General features: G+C 43.2%; 1 protein-coding gene and 1 long non-coding RNA gene across 6 annotated transcripts in view; one reads left to right on the top strand and one right to left on the bottom strand.

The window, feature by feature from the left end:
* Positions 1 to 10,469: 10,469 nt before the first annotated feature.
* On the bottom strand, positions 10,470 to 14,920 carry LOC133020576 (uncharacterized). The gene is made up of 2 exons (XR_009682928.1): positions 14,538 to 14,920; positions 10,470 to 11,285 (listed from the first exon to the last, which is right to left on the bottom strand). It is a non-coding gene; the product is annotated as an uncharacterized LOC133020576 (long non-coding RNA).
* LOC133020511 (nuclear factor 1 X-type-like) overlaps positions 14,307 to 16,299 on the top strand; it is a 104,224-nt gene continuing 102,231 nt past the window's right edge. For 2 of the 5 annotated variants that reach the window (XM_061087168.1, XM_061087176.1), the window contains exon 1: positions 14,315 to 15,016. In XM_061087168.1, the coding sequence (XP_060943151.1) occupies positions 15,014 to 15,016 (3 nt within the window). In that variant the 5' untranslated portion in view covers positions 14,315 to 15,013. Of the gene's footprint in view, positions 15,017 to 16,299 lie in introns of all 5 variants that reach the window. The other 3 variants (XM_061087102.1, XM_061087111.1, XM_061087118.1) reach the window with 3 other exon arrangements.

Genomic DNA, 16,299 nt, shown 5'->3' with positions numbered 1-16,299 from the left:
TGGATGGTTGATTATGAAAAGAAAGACGCTCACTCACACACACACACACACACACACACACACACACACACACACACACACACACACACACACACACACACTCAAACATTAGCAGAATTAAAGAGAGATGCCAGAATGAAAACATTAAGCATCCGTGCAAATCCAGAGCCAATTTTAAAGTTAGCTCTTGGATTTGAGACTCTCTGGAGTAAGTTTAACCAAAACAAACACAGAATGTACTTGAAGAAAATGCATGTACGCTATTTGCGCTCAGCCAGTACTTCTGTTGTTGAGTTTATTAATCAATAATGTGTCAAAGCCACAAAGATGTTGTGCTATTTTAATTTCAGATTCACAGATATACATTTTGAAAAGAGCCGAAACATTAGTGCAAATGCAAACTTACAACCTGGATATTTTAATGTAGTAATCTGCCTTACCATCAATAGAACGGACTGGAATGCAGTAGGATAACAGTGTGTGTTGTGTGCATGTGTCCGTTAGCATCCACAGGGAAAGTTGAACTCTGTCGCTAGCGTTCCTGCAGTCCTGGGTTTCCGCCCAGCCACTGTCTGAGCATTTAGCTGAGATGGACACAAGATGCCCATCACACACACACACACGTACACAATTGTATGCTTTATAAGGTGCCCACCGATGTCATGGCAACCCCATATCCTCAGCAAGAGGGAAGATGCCGTGTGCCAAAAAAATGCCATGGTAACTTTTTTTTTTCTTTTTTTTTTGTGAAAGCCACGTTGCCCAGAAACATTTGAAGCCTATTAAGTGAAACCAGTAGGGAGACAAATGGAGAGAGAGAGAGAGAGAGAGAGAGAGAGAGAGAGAGAGAGAGAGAGAGAGAGAGAGAGAGAGAGAGAGAGAGAGATGGAGATGGAGTGCATGCGTCCTGTTCTAGGGCCAAAGTGGGTCTTTGTTTTGGGAAAGGGAACGTTGTGAACCTGCAGTGAGGAGCGGCGGCTAGCTTGCTAACGGTGCCTTCAGTTAGATTTACTATAGAGATGTGACCCTTACTTATTGTTGCTATGACGATGCAGTGAAACCCGCTTATCAACAACATAGATGTTGAGCTCACTCGGTTTTATCTACTTTAAAAAGTTGCTCCGGTGTGCGAGCTGTCATTACGTGGTGTTGGCAAGAAGTAGCTGAAGTAGTGCTGCTGGTGTGTGTGTGTGTGTGTTTATGTGCATGTGTGTGTGTGTGTGTGCCTATGCTTATGCTTTCCAACATTTGGCGTATTGCACTTTTGCACATGGGTTATGTAGGTGAATGCAAAGACGGTATATGTGCATGTATGTCATCTTCCCGCCCATGAGTGTGCAAGTGTGTGTGTTTGTGTTTGTGTGTGTACATGTGCCCTCTCTGTGTAATTAAATCAGTCCATTTCTCCTTGAGTTAGCTCGCGGCGCCAGCGGTGCTGCCCAGTGAGACAGTGTCAGGGTCTGCCAGTTTCATTAGCCCTGATGGATGACCTCATGACAAGCACTACACACACCTTCACTTCAAAGAGAGCAAACGCAAACCAACTTTGGGCGAGTGGAAAAGGATGTGTGTGTGTGTGTGTGTCTGTGTGTGCATGCTGGCATGTGCCAACAGGGACAGCAGCAGGAGTATTTCATTTCATGCCCCTGTGACCCTGCAAAACACCTATGTGTGTATCTCACTGGTGTAATTATGTGCACATGTGAACAGGCTGCATTTTCGTTCTCATGTTTGTAATCATACAAACATGCGAGTGTGTGTGAGCATGTGCGTGTGTGATTACAGTGTGCAAATCACCATTGTGAGTCGAGTGTTGCTCCTCTGGTATCAGTGTGTGTGTGTGTGTGTGTGTGTGTGTGTGTGTGTGTGTGAGCATGCATGTGTTTGATAGCATCTCTTTGCACATGTCTTGTGTGCACGGGCTACACCGTGCACCAGGGGCAGGGCTCGGCGCTCAGTTGGGATTTTTTGGTGGCGATTTCCATATTGCCTGGGGTCATGTGGGCACCGTGCCCACTCCTGGTGCTGTGGGTGCCCGCTGAGGCGTGGGGAGATTAAAGCGGGCGCACGGTGCCACAAAAGGGCCTGTCTAGTGCTTTTTAATTCCCCTAAATTAGGGCACGGTGCCAAGGCAGCTCCCTGCTATGGCAAACACTCCATAACTGGAACCACAACTACTGCTCAGCAAGACACAGAGAGAGAGAGAGAGAGAGAGAGAGAGAGAGAGAGAGAGAGAGAGAGAGAGAGAGAGAGAGAGAGAGAGAGAGAGAGAGAGAGAGCGACGCTGAACTCTCTCTTTTTCACACACTTGAACACACACGCTTGTATACTTGTAATTAGCAGTCTGTAGCCTCTCTTAGCTTGCAGGGGACTATATCCTAGAAGTTCCCTATCACTCACATCCCCTCGGTCCTGATGGTTGCTTACAGGTGAAATGATTCACCAGTGGAATGTCCATGCTGATGTGTGTGTGTGTGTGTGTGTGTGTGTGTGTGTGTGTGTGTGTGTGTGTGTGTGTGTGTGTGTGTGTGTGTGTGTGTGTGTGTGTGTGTGTGTGTGTGTGTGAGTGTGTGTGTAGATCTGCAAACCCTAAGGGCAGTGGCATGCTACTAAAGAAACAGTAGGTGGACGCTTGGTGGGTATTTGTGTGTGTCTTTGCATATTTGTGTGCGTGTGTGTGTGTGTTTGTGTGTAAGTGCGTGCATGTGTGTGTGTGTGTGTGTGTGTGTGTGTGTGTGTGCGTGTGTGTGTGTCTGCCCTCAGGGTAGTGGCATGCTGCTAAAGGCCTAGTGTACGGACACTGGGGTTTGTGTGTATGTCAGGTCTCCCAGGTCCTGTTCTCTGTCTGCCTAATCCAAATCCACTCTCTGAGGTGCAGCGTTGGCATCAGTGCATCATCTCCGAGCACTGCCAGGTTGTGTTGGTTTGCCATAGCATCTCTGGTACCTTTGTATCCCATCTCATACATTTCGGTGTCTGATCCAGCAATTTATTAATGTCATAAAAGAGCGTTCGTGGGTTAAGAGTGATGGAAGCTGATACGGTGGCGCTTTGTGAATTTGTTTTGATGAAACTGAAGCAGTAAACTATTTTCTATGTCTGTATCGTACTTTATGTGTGTGTCTAAGAGTCGCTGACTGTTTGGTCAAAACATACGACAGAAAATTTGATTTTGAAGTATGATGCAATATATGGGCCCGCAGACTGTTTTGTGTGTGTTTGTTTGAGCGTGTATGTCTGCATACAAACGCTTGTGTTAATCTGAGTCTGTCCCAGCATCTGGAGCCTTGACACAGTTTAAAGGGCTGGCTTTGTCCGCACAGAGCTGGGCCAGTGCTCTCACACACACACACACACACACACACACACACACACACACACACCCAGCCCCACCTCATGATGCCAAAGTGGGCAGCCTCTGCCTTGGCGTTGCCTGGGCCTTCTGGTGCCCTAGATAGCTGCATGAGTGTGTGTGTGTGTGTGTGTGTGTGTGTGTGTGTGTGTGAGTGTGTGTGTGTGTGTGTGTGTGTGTGTGTGTGTGTGTGTGTGTGTGTGTGTGTGTGTGTGTGTGTGTGTGTGTGTGTGTGTTTGTGTGCGAGCGCTGGCGCTTTGGGGGTAGAGAGAAATGGCATGGGTGCGTGGTAGGTGCTGGGAGAGAGGAGGGGAGAGGAGCGAGCAAAAAAGATGGGTGGGGGTGAGATATATGTGTGCGTCTGTGTATGTGTATATGAAGCCTGCAGGGTGGGGCCTTTGGCGGCCGGGGGGGCACCTGGCATGTGATAATAACCCTGGGAAAATGCCCACTCCCTCTGAAGGGAAAGGTGCAGAGCAGAGGGAGGTTGGGTGTCGTCTCTTCGTCTGTGTGTGTGTGTGTGTGTGTGCGTGTGTGTGTGTGTGTGTGTGTGTGTGTGTGTGTGTGTGTGTGTGTGAGTATGTGATATAGATATTGGAGGCTCTAACATAGAGGCCTCCATCGTTGTGTTCTCATGCTAATGTCGTTTCTGTCGCAGCCCGGAGGACAGGTGTCACTCCTCTACCTCTGCTGCCCGTACAGACAGGATAAGAAGTGATGCCTCCTCTTTTGGATTCACAATTTTTCTCTTGTCTGTCCCCAAAATACCTCTCCACACTTCCCCATAGACCCAATATTAACCTCTGAAACTGTACAACACACTCAGACACGAGCACATATGTACCCATGCAGAGACAGGACACCATCTCTATCTCTTGACGCCGTCTCCACCTCCTGAAAAACACTCCCCACACCCTATCTCGTCTCCGCAGCACCACAGATGCCCATGTTGCCCTGCAACAGCTGTCTCACCATGTGCCCTACCAAGTGTTGCCACCCAATGGAGGGGAGAGGAAGTGAGGAGGAGGGAGGATTTGGGTGGGAAGGGAGGGAGGGTTCCGAATTTGGATGGGAGGGACAGGGTCATGAATATTCATTGTTTTCTTTCTTTTTTTTTTCAAAGCAGAGTTCTCATGGTTGATATGGCCATGGTGATTTTTTGTTTTGTTTTCATTATCAATATACATTATCATAATTCTTCATTGTATTCTCACTGATTCATTATTTGTTTCTGTTTCTGTCTCCTTCTGTCTGTCTTTCTGTCTCTGTCGGTTTCACTCCCTCATTTAGGTTCTGGATTCGGTTAAGGTGATGGCCAGCGCCCATGTCCCCCCCCCCCCCCCCCATCCCCTGGAAGCAGAGAGGAGAAGGAGGGAACGTCAGTCAGAGGGCAGCGCTCCGATTGGTGCGGCGGGTTAACGACACTTGTGGTGACCAGTAACCGGAGGAGAGGCGCATAGTAACAGCGGGGTACGTTGAGAGGGTATTTTCAAATGCTAACACTGGTCCAACAAGTCAGGTGCAGGATCCAGACTCCATCCAGCGAGACGACAAAATGGAGGGCCGGGATGGTGCGCCGCCATTTTGGGGCAAAATATTTTCAGCATGTGTGCCATGTCTCATAATTGAGTAGAAATAGGCGATTTCAGACTGCAGTGCAAAGCCGTGGCAACGAAATGACCTCGAGCGTTCATGTTAATTTGCTGAAAATGTATTTAGCACATAAACAATGAATGAATAATAAACAATACATTTTCGCCTTGTTTGGAACACAATGTGATTTAATGTAGCCACAGTCAAGACTCTCTAAATACACAACAAATTATACATTTCATTCAATGACAGATATCTGTGGCAGAGAAAGCCAAACTCGGATTTTCATTTTCATTTTGAAACTGGAAAAGTGAAGCAAAGGGTTTAAAAGATGCCAGTTTGGATGGACCTCGTGTTGGGTACCATCCGAGAAATTGATGCCGCATATACTTCGCCATAAATGAATGCATTTGGGGGTTTGAGGCGCCCATTACAACAAAAAAGAATGAGAAACAAGAACACAAAAAAAGTAGGAGAGGAGTTGTGAGTGAGTGTGGCACACCCGACTTGTGTATTTGTTCATTTAATTTTGAAGGGATGAAAGCAGACAGGCATAAAGAGGGGCAGACGTAGAGAGATCACAGCATCGTGTACCGTATTGGTGGGTAGCGTGCCACACAGTCTGCCTCCTAAAGCAATAAATCTGAAACAGCATAATAGATAAACACAATTCAGAACACAAAATACCCTGTGAGGGAAAACTAATAAAAAACGGAGTGATTAAGTGGAATCAGAGCTCTTAGGCAGTATCTGGAGATGGGGGCTGTCGCCATACAAAGACCAACGCGGGCCAACACAACAGATGAGAGAGCATAGGGACAGGGGGCCGAGAAAAACGAGGGCTAAAAGCAGAGGGAGCGAGAGACAGATGATGGGAGTGAGGAAAAGGAGAGATGGAGGAGAGAGAGAGAGAGGGAAAGTGAGGGATGGATGGGGCAGCAGATCAGAGGGAGCCTCTAGTGTGTCTTGCTCTTCCTTTAAAGAAGAGCCAGGAAAACAGATTAGGAGTCCTCTTTTCTCCTGGGGGAGCACACACACACACACACACACACACACACACACACACACACAACCTCCATTCAAACCCCCTCTTCAGAAAAACATAAAACTAACTTTTACAGTGGACCCGTCGCTGACCTGCCCGGCCCAGAACAAATCCACCCGGTTCTGAAGCTGTCCGCTCACATGGAGTGGGTGGAGATGTGGAGACCTCACATCAGTTCACGTGGATGTGTAACTGTGTGCGACACAAAGAAGAAAGATGTGAGGGATGATCTGTTCTCACAGGGAATCTTCACAGGGACTTCACAAGGATACACAATCCTTATAACTGCAGCCGGTCCCGCGTCATTGCGCGTCCTTGAGAGTATGTGTGTTCCTAAAGACAACAACTCTTATCATTATTACATGTCTTGATATTATAATTATTTTAATCATTATAATTATTGTAATTATTATTGTTGTTGTTATTATTAGCATTCTTATTCTTATTATATTGCTGCAACAAAGGTTATGTTAATTTATGAATGAATCATCAATTATATCATCAATTATTTTTTCATTAATGAATTATCTCTTAAATTTTATAATATTCTTATATTTTTATAGTAAAATGTGCAAACAACTTTAAAACCACCAACCATAATTTATCAATGTCGTCAAAAAGTTTGATTTTCCCCATCAGCAGTTAAAAATCCAAAGATTAAAAAGCAAATATTTAGCATTTGTACACACAAAAGAAGATATGAAATTATTTTAAGAATGTTAAAATATATCATATTAATTTTCTGTTGATCAACTAATCAACCAATCATTTCAGCTCTGATTTATCTGATTAATATTATCATTGTTGTCGTGTGACTAATCAACGTTTTTTCTCGTACAAACTATTTGATTCATAACTTAGCTCATGCCTCATGAGTAAAACTGTGTGTGTGTGTATTTATTTGTGTGTCTGTGTGTGTTATCAAAGTTGAGCCTTATGCCAGCGACTGATAAACCATTGCACCCGCTGAAACACAAAGACACACACACACACACACGCACACATCCATCACAGCAGAATACTTGGAAAGATGAGATCTCTGTTGAGAAACACAAACAGCTCGTCACGTTCCTCACGTCTGATCAACTCCGGCTCGTGACCTCTGTCACTGACCTCTCACTGTCAAAGGCAGTGAATCAATATAAATATCTTAACTTAAGGGTAAAAGTAATAAAGAGACAATATAAATGTAGCAAAATGTAAATTATCAAAAGTAAAATTACTCAAAGGGAGGACCTGGGTTAAATTATTAAATATTTCTGAATTATTATTATAGGTCCAAGGTAATATGTATGAGCAGCAGTTTAACAGAGCCATCCAATGACTGCAGCAAAATATCATTTGTTTCATCTTGTCAGTCTTTTATTAAAGTCTTCTATTAAATGATTAGTTTAACTAGCTAGTTTTAACTATTACCTATGAGCTGCAACAAAGGATCATATTCATCTGAAATATTGTGGAGTAGACGTGTAGAGCAGCGTACAATAGAAATACTCAGGCAGTGTACAAGTACCTTAAAAGTGTACTTGAGTAAAGCACTTGGGAACTTTTGTTACACATAATTCGCTCAAGTAGACGAGGGACATGAGAAGATTAGTATTAATATATTAATTGTTGTCAAATTAAAGAAACTGAGGAGTTTTAATGACATTGTCAGATCCTCAAGGCTCATGAAAATAGACGTGACCACCCACACGTCCTTAGTACCTCATGACATCACAAATGTTTCATTGTTAGCTAATAGAAGGCAGTTCATGTGACGTGATGTGTGTGAGCGGTGGCTGGTTCATCCTTCCACAAACACGATGCAACACCATATATTTAAAGCACCTTGCTTGATTTGCTGGCTTTCTCTGCTTTCAAGTGACAAAATCAAAAAATATCATCTTCTAAAAAAGGCCTGAGCAGATTATTTCAGCACCTGTTAGAAAGTTCAAAGCCCCTTCTGGAAATGAAAACACATTTCAGAAACTACGTTGTTGTTCCGCAGTGGGAAAACTCTCCCGAAGGAAACTTTTTTCAATATCTGTAGGTTAAAAAGTCTCCATGACTCTGCAGAGGGAATGTGCTCGGCTGGCAGCAGCAGCAGCGATGTGAACATACTCCACCCTCCGTCCCATTCTCCTGTGCCAGGGCCGGGCATTCCTCACCCCTCCAAAGGCCGCTTAGTACTCCCTCCTTTTCTCCTCCCTTCTTGCACACAAACACACACAGACTTCTCTTCTTTTTTGTCCCTATGCAACTCCTTCAGACCAACCATTTCCTTCCTCCCGTATACTTGCCACATACATTTCTTCATTACCCCTTCACAGCCGTCCTCATCCCTTCATTCTTCCTTTAATTTCCCTTCCTTCCTACCCTCTTTTCCCCCCCTCCTTCAACAACCCTCCATCTCCAGCCCTCTCTCTCTCTCTCTCATTTGGGTTTATTTGCATGGCAGAGCGTAAAGGCAGGAGGCAGACAGAGCGAGGCAGGGCCAGCATGCAGAGCCCTCCTGCATGTGTCCATCCAGGCCAGGGCTGCAGAGATTTGTAATGCTAGACAACGCTCGGCAATGCTGGGGATAAAAACCCTCGGCCGCCGCAGACAAAAAGAGCCTTGTGTTTTTCTCCTTTCCACTGCTTATTGCACTTCTCGCATGGAGACGCAGAATTCTGCGGGCCATTTCTCTCAGCGGGGGGAGGTATGAAGATTGTAGAGAGGGGGAAAAAATAGTTCAACAGAGTTTGATCTATGGTTTTGGTATAGAATACATTTTGTGTAGGCCAAGGGACCGTTTCATTTCCCTCTGACGTCAGTGCAGCACAGCCACAGTGGGACTGCGGCCTTTTATTTGTGTGTTTTTTTGTTGCACTTTGTTGCTCTGCAGTCTGGTTTCTAGCTTCTTTTGCTTTTCTTTTATTTCCACATCTACTCCACTGCTCCGCTGTCGCTTTTGTGTATAACTTTGCTTATTGCCAGTGTTTGTGTGTGTGATTTTTCCTTAAGTTGCAGCGTGAGCTATAGGGGAGCCAGGGTTGAGGATATACGTTTTCATAGATGTCATGATTTTGCAACAATAGATCATCACTTCACACACAATTAGAGAGCTGTGATTTATGGAGCACACATTAACTTCACAGCACGATTAGACAGGTGTAGCTTGTGTGTGACTGGTTTCTAAATTCCTCACAGCCATGATCGTTCTTTGTGGTTGCACGATATTGACTCAAGATGTTTCTTTTATATTCTTTATTATAATTTGTATTATTTGTGGTCGTTATTTATGGTTTTTGATGAAATGTTTCTTTTGTGTTTATTATGAGGAACTCTTTTCGGCGTAGTTCAGGATTCACAGCTAAATACTTTCTGTGCGGTGGTGTTCTCTTGAAGCCTGAAAACTATTTAGTTTTTTTTTAATGTTATTTTCCTTGTTATTAACCTGAATATTCACTGATATCTTTCAAATATAAACCTGTTGATTTAAGCTTGCACTTTGTCTGCAGACTCAATTTCTGCACTGTTTGTACTTTTTTTCCTCTTTTGAGCCTTTTGTAAACACGTGTTGGGGTCATGTCCATGTTTGAGAAGGGAACATTTATTTATCTGCCGCAGCTTAACTCAGTGCCATCCACTGACCGCAGCAGTTTAGAGCATTATCTCTCCCCACCATCATTTGTTTCATCTCGTCCGTCATGGCTTCTTGCAGTCTTATCCCTGCCTGCTATGGACAACTTGTAATTTGGGGTGATTCATATTGGGGGGGGTTTCACAGACAAGAATGTGGGTCCTTGCATGTTGTGTGAACTTTGTCTGCCCGAGCCCACAGTGTTCATTTCTCCTCTCTCCGTGAGGTTTGGGGAACTTAGTGCCCACATGATGCTGGGTCTTTATAACAGCGTGGTATCAGAGCCACTGTGGTGTGCAGTAATGACGGGTTCAGGGGTGTGTGGTGAGACTCAGCGCTCAGGGCTTTCATTCACCCACACTTCAGCCTAATTGACGCTCATAGGTTGCCTTACATGATCAGGGTCATGCCAGTTCCTTCAGTTTTTTTTTTTTAACTTTTAAAACAAATTATTTGTCTTATTTTTTTCAGAATGACTCAGAACGTTAACTTTTCTGTGGGTGGCTGATTTCATACATCTTGCTTTAATATGTAGAAGGTTTGTGACAAAATGATACGGATTATTTTATTTCTGTCAATAATTTAACAGTTGTGTTGATTTTGATTTATCAAACCAAATAGTTCACGGAGCATGAACTTAGACCACATTTCATTTGCATTTTTTTTTTTAAAGAAATACATGAGAATGATTGTGTGATTTAAATGAGGTCATGCTGCTACAAGCATATGGTGCATCAGCATCAGAAGGAGGGAGTGTACATTATTATTTCAACCACATTAATAGACAAATGCAAGTGGGTTTCTTCTAGTGATTCAATGAGAATACGATGAGTATAGATTTGTGATTGGTGAAGAATTCAGTTGATTCTTAATTAAGTTAAACAACTTTTATTAACAACATTTATTCCATATACTTTGAAAATAAAGACCACTGTTGCTGTTTTATTCTATATTTGTATAATTTGTTGCTTTTTGTTGTATACTAAAATATGTAAATGCTCTTCAACAGTGTAATTTTAGTTTAGTTTAGTGTATTTTGCTATATAGACCCTTTTTTTCCCTAAAAAAAATGCAATCTTTAAGTAAACTCCATGCATTATTACTTTTTAAATGACTTGACAACATGTTTGTCTTTCTTTTTTCCAGCAATGTTGAATTACAAAGGTGTGTTGCTGAGAAAATGTATTTCAAATTTTTTTCTGCAGTATTTAGATTTTACAAATATTCTGTTTCAGGGCCATTTTACAACAAAAAAATATTATTTACCTGAAAAAGCTTTTTCACTGCTTTGGTTGGTGCTGAGTCTATTTTCGAATACACAATCTGTTTGTGTGACAAAGCATAAAGAATGTCTAGTTGTACTAATAAACATTTTTTCTCGGTTGTAAGCAGAATGTTGTAAAATCCAGGTGTAGATTATTTTTTTCGTTTTGCAAGCACGTTTTTCTCGATTGCATTGACATGTTTCAGGAGCAGGTTTCCAAAGAATCAGTTTGGCCTGCACCAATCTTCGGACACATGGTGGTCTCACTCAACTGTTCTACTTGTAAATTGAATGAAGGGGGTTAAGACGTGGAAAAGTCGTGTAGTGGGATTATTCGAGGGTTTAGAGGCAGTTTTTTTTTTTTTCCAATCGTCTGGTCATTCTCCAAACAGGCTGTCAGGCGTGTGTGGGCTCCAAGCAGCATCTGTACAAAAAAAAAGACACCGGAATTAATATTCAACCAAACGAAAAAACACATTTTAGAAGATTGTTGTATAAACTTTGAAAATTATATACCAGGCAGGTCATTTAATCTATGAATCAACAAAACCTGTAGAAATATGAATGTGGCTATTATTATTGTCATTATTACTGTTGTTGTTAATATCATATTGTTGATATTGTTATTATTATAACTGTTCATGTTATTATCACAGTGTTTTACAATTAACATTTTAAAGTTAATGTGACATTTTTCTTTTTCTTTTCTTATATTCCATCCAGCCTTGCGCCAGTTCATATTTCATGGTAGTCTTGTGAGTGCCAGCATTGTTAACGAGTCACTGCAGCAACATGTACTTTGTATTTATTTTACATTTAATATTACAATATCAATAGCCTGGTAAAATAATAATAATAATTTGGGAAGATGGGTTCAAGTTTTTTTTCACCACACGTGTCACAGAAAAAAGCACGTGTGACAAAATAGTCATATTTAAGCACGTGAACATTTATTTACCCACTTTTTTCAAAGTAAAATGAAATTGGCAAAGTAAGTTTTTTTATGTATTCAAAAAAAATCGAAATATTGAAGAAAATGTATTAATCCATTACAAAACATGTCTTATAGCAGTCACTGGCCATGTGTCACTATAGGATTAAATTGACTTAAATTGAGGGAAAGTACATTATATTTGAAGTAGGCTACTGCAAATTACTTGTATTTTTCTAATGTCCAATTTACAAAACTAGGGTTCATCAGAAGAGTCGCTGTTGATTTCTACGTTAAACAAAAACTAGAAATCATCGTTGAGTAAAAGGCCAAATGCGGCCTCCCGTATATTAAAATATTTGAATTAATGAAAAAGATAATAGTAATAAAATACACTTCCAAAAGCCATCGTCTCGTTAAACCGAATCTCCCGAATTGGACTGAAACAAACAAATCACAAATTCAATTACAACTGAATAATGGATGAGGCCAAATGTGTGGGGAGGTCAACATTTAATTATTGATAAACCGTCATGTTGGAGGAATGTCATTAGACGTCTGATTTAAAAAAAAAAGACAGATAACGACACACGGAACGAGATTTTACAGGCAGAAATAAATCTGGTGCTGGTTTGGTGTCCGGACAATGAGGACCAGCGCGGGCACAGTCACATGAGGCGGCAGCAGATGTATTTATCATATGCAAATCAAATGATTATATTTGTTTAGGAAAGTCTGAGGTTTGACACGTTGGTTATGAAAGAAGAGAAGAAACAGAGGAGGACTTTTACATGGGATTATATCGTAAAGGTGCAGAGCCAAGAGTTGCGCACACGCCTTTCAAAGCCTTTCCTTTTGTCAATTTCTAAAATGTTTGGTTTGATGAAAACATTTTGATTTGCTCCTATTGTTTTTCTTTTCCCTCTTGCTCTTATTGGTGTCTCTCCTCACGTCATTCCAGGACACGTTGTCTCCCTAGTCGTCAATATCTTAAAATGAAAACACCGCCGACTTCTTCAACTTCCCTTTGGGCCATTTGTCTAAATAATCGCATCATGTCCACATGTGTTTTACTCGTGTCTGTCTCTTGTCTCATGTTGGATGTGTTGGACCTGACTTCTCCTGCTGCTGCTGCTGCTCAGGCCTCCGCTCCCAACCCCAATCAACACTTACTTCAAAAAAAAGTATTTGCTGTGTGTGTGTGTGTGTGTGTGTGTATGTGTGTGTGTGTGTGTGTGTGTGTGTGTGTGTGTGTGTGTGTGTATGTGTGTGTGTGTGTGTGTGTGTGTGTGCGTGTGTGTGTGTGTGTGCGTGTGTGTGTGTTTGGAGTTAGTTCCCCACAGTCAGATTCTTTATGGCTCACAATATGTCGGCACTGTGTGGCATCTCAGACACATTTAATCCTGTTGCTTCCCTGCGTCATTCTGTTGCGAGACTCAGAGCCTTAACGTTAAGACTCCTTAACTATACCATTATAATGAATAGCATTATTAACAGAAGGCATTTAACCTCATACACGCACAAAATACACGATGTATAAGCCCTGCTCTCATGAACCATCTGAGACTCATGCAGCAACATACCTTTGGATCCAATGACAGTTTTACATCTATATAATCAACTGCACCACAACCCAAGAGTTCACCGGTGCTATTACTGACTCCTCTCTCTTCAAATGGACCCATTGACCTTTGCGTGTCTTTATCTCTGCTGCACATTGCAACGTCAAAATCGAGGCTGCAGGTCCGAGGGTCGCGCAGTGTCCACGCACGGTGCCATGCAGTCCGCGGAGCCGTCAGTACACGCAGGCGGAAGGTAGGAGCCAGTGCAGACCTAATCCCCGCCATCCGTGATCCAGCCCCTGGTCCTCCTAATGCTCCTAAAGCCGCAGCTGCTCCCGTGGCCGCTGCGCTGTCCCCGCGACAGACTGCACACCGTTCGCTTTATTAATAATTCACCTTAATAATTCACCAGCATCGGCCCCCCCACCGCCACTGCGAACAAGTGCCCTAATTCCCCGTCTATCACTGTGTGTGTGCGTGTGTGTGTGTGTGTGTGTGTGTGTGTGTGTGTGTGTGTGTGTGTGTGTGTGTGTGTGTGTGTGTGTGTGTGTGTATGTGTGTGTGTGTAAACAGGGCGCACTCTGGTGAGGTGAGCTATTTAGTGGCTGATATTTTTGGGGAGCGGAAGTGTTACAGGCGATCTGCCGGAGCGCACGGAGAGCTTCCATTTTTACGCACGGAGCGAGGTAAACCCGCGGAGCCTCGGTGCAGCTCCGGGACCTTCAGGGTCGCTGTGCCGGCATTCTGCATTCTGCATTCTGCATTCTGCATTCTGCATTCTGCTGCCCGGGCTGGAGAGAGGCTGGAGAGGCTGCAGCCATCTGAAGCAGGAGCGAGAGAGAAGCGCATGAAGCCTTCTCTTTCATCTCGTCAGCTCTGAGGAAGAGGAGGAGGAGGAGGAGGGCGGCGGCGGCGGCGAGGGACCCCGGGTGTCCCCCCGTTTGTGTGCGTAACTCCCCGCGTTTGTGTGTGTGTGTGTGTGCGTGCGCGTCGTGTGTGCGTGTGTCTGCGTGCGTTTGGAACAAGAGAGAGGAGAGAGAGTGGAAGAGAGAGAGAGAGAGATACGAGGGGTAAAACAGATCGGACGCGCGGGGCGCAGGAGACGCTTGTGGACACGTTTTGGAGACAGAAGCTGCCCGAGTGAAGGCTCACTACGGAGAAGAAGAACAGAAAGAGAACTTACTCTGCATCGCGCCCTCCCGTCCACTGATTTCAGCGAGTTGTAAATATTATATCGGGGAGTTTTTTTTTTTTTTTTCCGTAGCAGTCAAAGTGGAGAAGTTGAGCCGCTGAAGGACGCACCTCGGGACTTTTGACGCAGACGTCTCCCCGCTGGACATGGACGCGTCTGAGGCCGAGCAGCCGTAGACGCAGGGCTCGGAGCTGCTGCTGTCCTCCTGTCCTCCTGTCCTCCTCCTGTCCTCCTGTCCTCTAGCACTTGCAGAGTGGACCCACGTTTCAAAGAGCGTGTGTGTTTTTTTCTATCTGGGCCTAAGGCCGACTTGTTTAAAGGTCCCGTTTTTTTTTTTGCTTCCGGCAACAGCGAAGAGACCAAGTCTTCCTCCCTCTGCCCTCACTCCCTCTCTCACTTTTTTTGGAAGGCGAACTTTTAAAGGAAAATGGGGCATTGAGAGGGTTGGCAGATCTCCCCACGCTATAATGGTACGTGCTGTGTAACTCAATAGTTCCCCTCTGTCGGGTCTATAAGGGGGTGAAGTCTGAAAATACACTGTGCTTAACCACATCCCTGTAGTTTTAGGTTTTTTATAATGACTTTGTAAAAGATCTAAAGTTTTGATTTGGCCGCTGCAGTGAGAGGCCACATGATGACGAGACGGCAACACGCCTACGTGCGCGGGCGTGTGTGTGCGTGTGTGTGAAGCACATTGACCTTGCTTTCATGCCAAATTTGATAATTAGGGATATTGTAAACTCACCCTAATTAATTAAATTCGTATCCATTATTTAAGCATTAAATCTAAACTAACCTGTTTATCGTGAACCATATGCTACTTTATGCTTTCCCTTGCTAAAATATTTATTTTTCTTGCATAATATGAAGAAAAATCTGTTTCCTATTTCACCTCAGTGTTCCCTCCGTGATGGGTTAACAACGTCTGACGTATACTGGACAGATATACATTATAGCCCAGTATTCACTCATTGATAAAATGGAGCCTGATCTTCCTGCAAACAGAATAAAACGCGTGGACACAGAATGAGACGATCTAAGAGGCCAGTGTATATATTTGTATTTATTTATATATTTATTTATGAATGAGAGAGAGTATTTATTGACTTATTATTATAACTTTATAACTAAATATCAGGGGGATAATATTCTTCATCACATACAGATCTGCTGCACCGTCCTTTGGTTTATACCCGGTCTGTCTGTGCTGCTGTTTTCTTTTTTTATCAATGGGTACTTCAGTTGCGTAGTTGATGACACTTTAGCGACTGTAAGAGGTTGGAGAGGTGAGGTGAGGTGACACTGTGCGTCTTGTGCCCGAGAGCAAGTGCTGTGAGAGCTCGTAGCGCACGAAGCACGAATAAGAGAGACAAGAACCATGGTCCCCTGTGATAATCAACTCATAATCTTTTTTTAAATTGGTATAATTTACCATAAGCTCCTATTAAAAACAGATTTGTTTAAGGTAATTTAGTTGCAACTCAATTATATTTTGCACATAGTATCAGAGAATAAACTTTTATTAACAATATGCATATTGCAGTAACAATGCAGCTCTTTAACTGCAGCTGATCAGAAGCTTCACTCTGTTACACGGACAAGCTTTTCATCGGCTCTCGGCATTTCTGAGCTTCGGACATTTGAGACGCTACAAAATAAAACACAAATATTTCATAAAGACTGAAACATTTGGAAGTAATTTGGAAATGTCTGTCTGTGACACGTAAAGACCATGTCTCGCCAATACAACAGA

The sequence above is a fragment of the Limanda limanda genome, chromosome 2 (genome assembly GCF_963576545.1).
Source record: "Limanda limanda chromosome 2, fLimLim1.1, whole genome shotgun sequence".
NCBI lineage: Eukaryota > Metazoa > Chordata > Actinopteri > Pleuronectiformes > Pleuronectidae > Limanda > Limanda limanda.
This window is presented reverse-complemented; position numbering and strand designations above follow the sequence as displayed.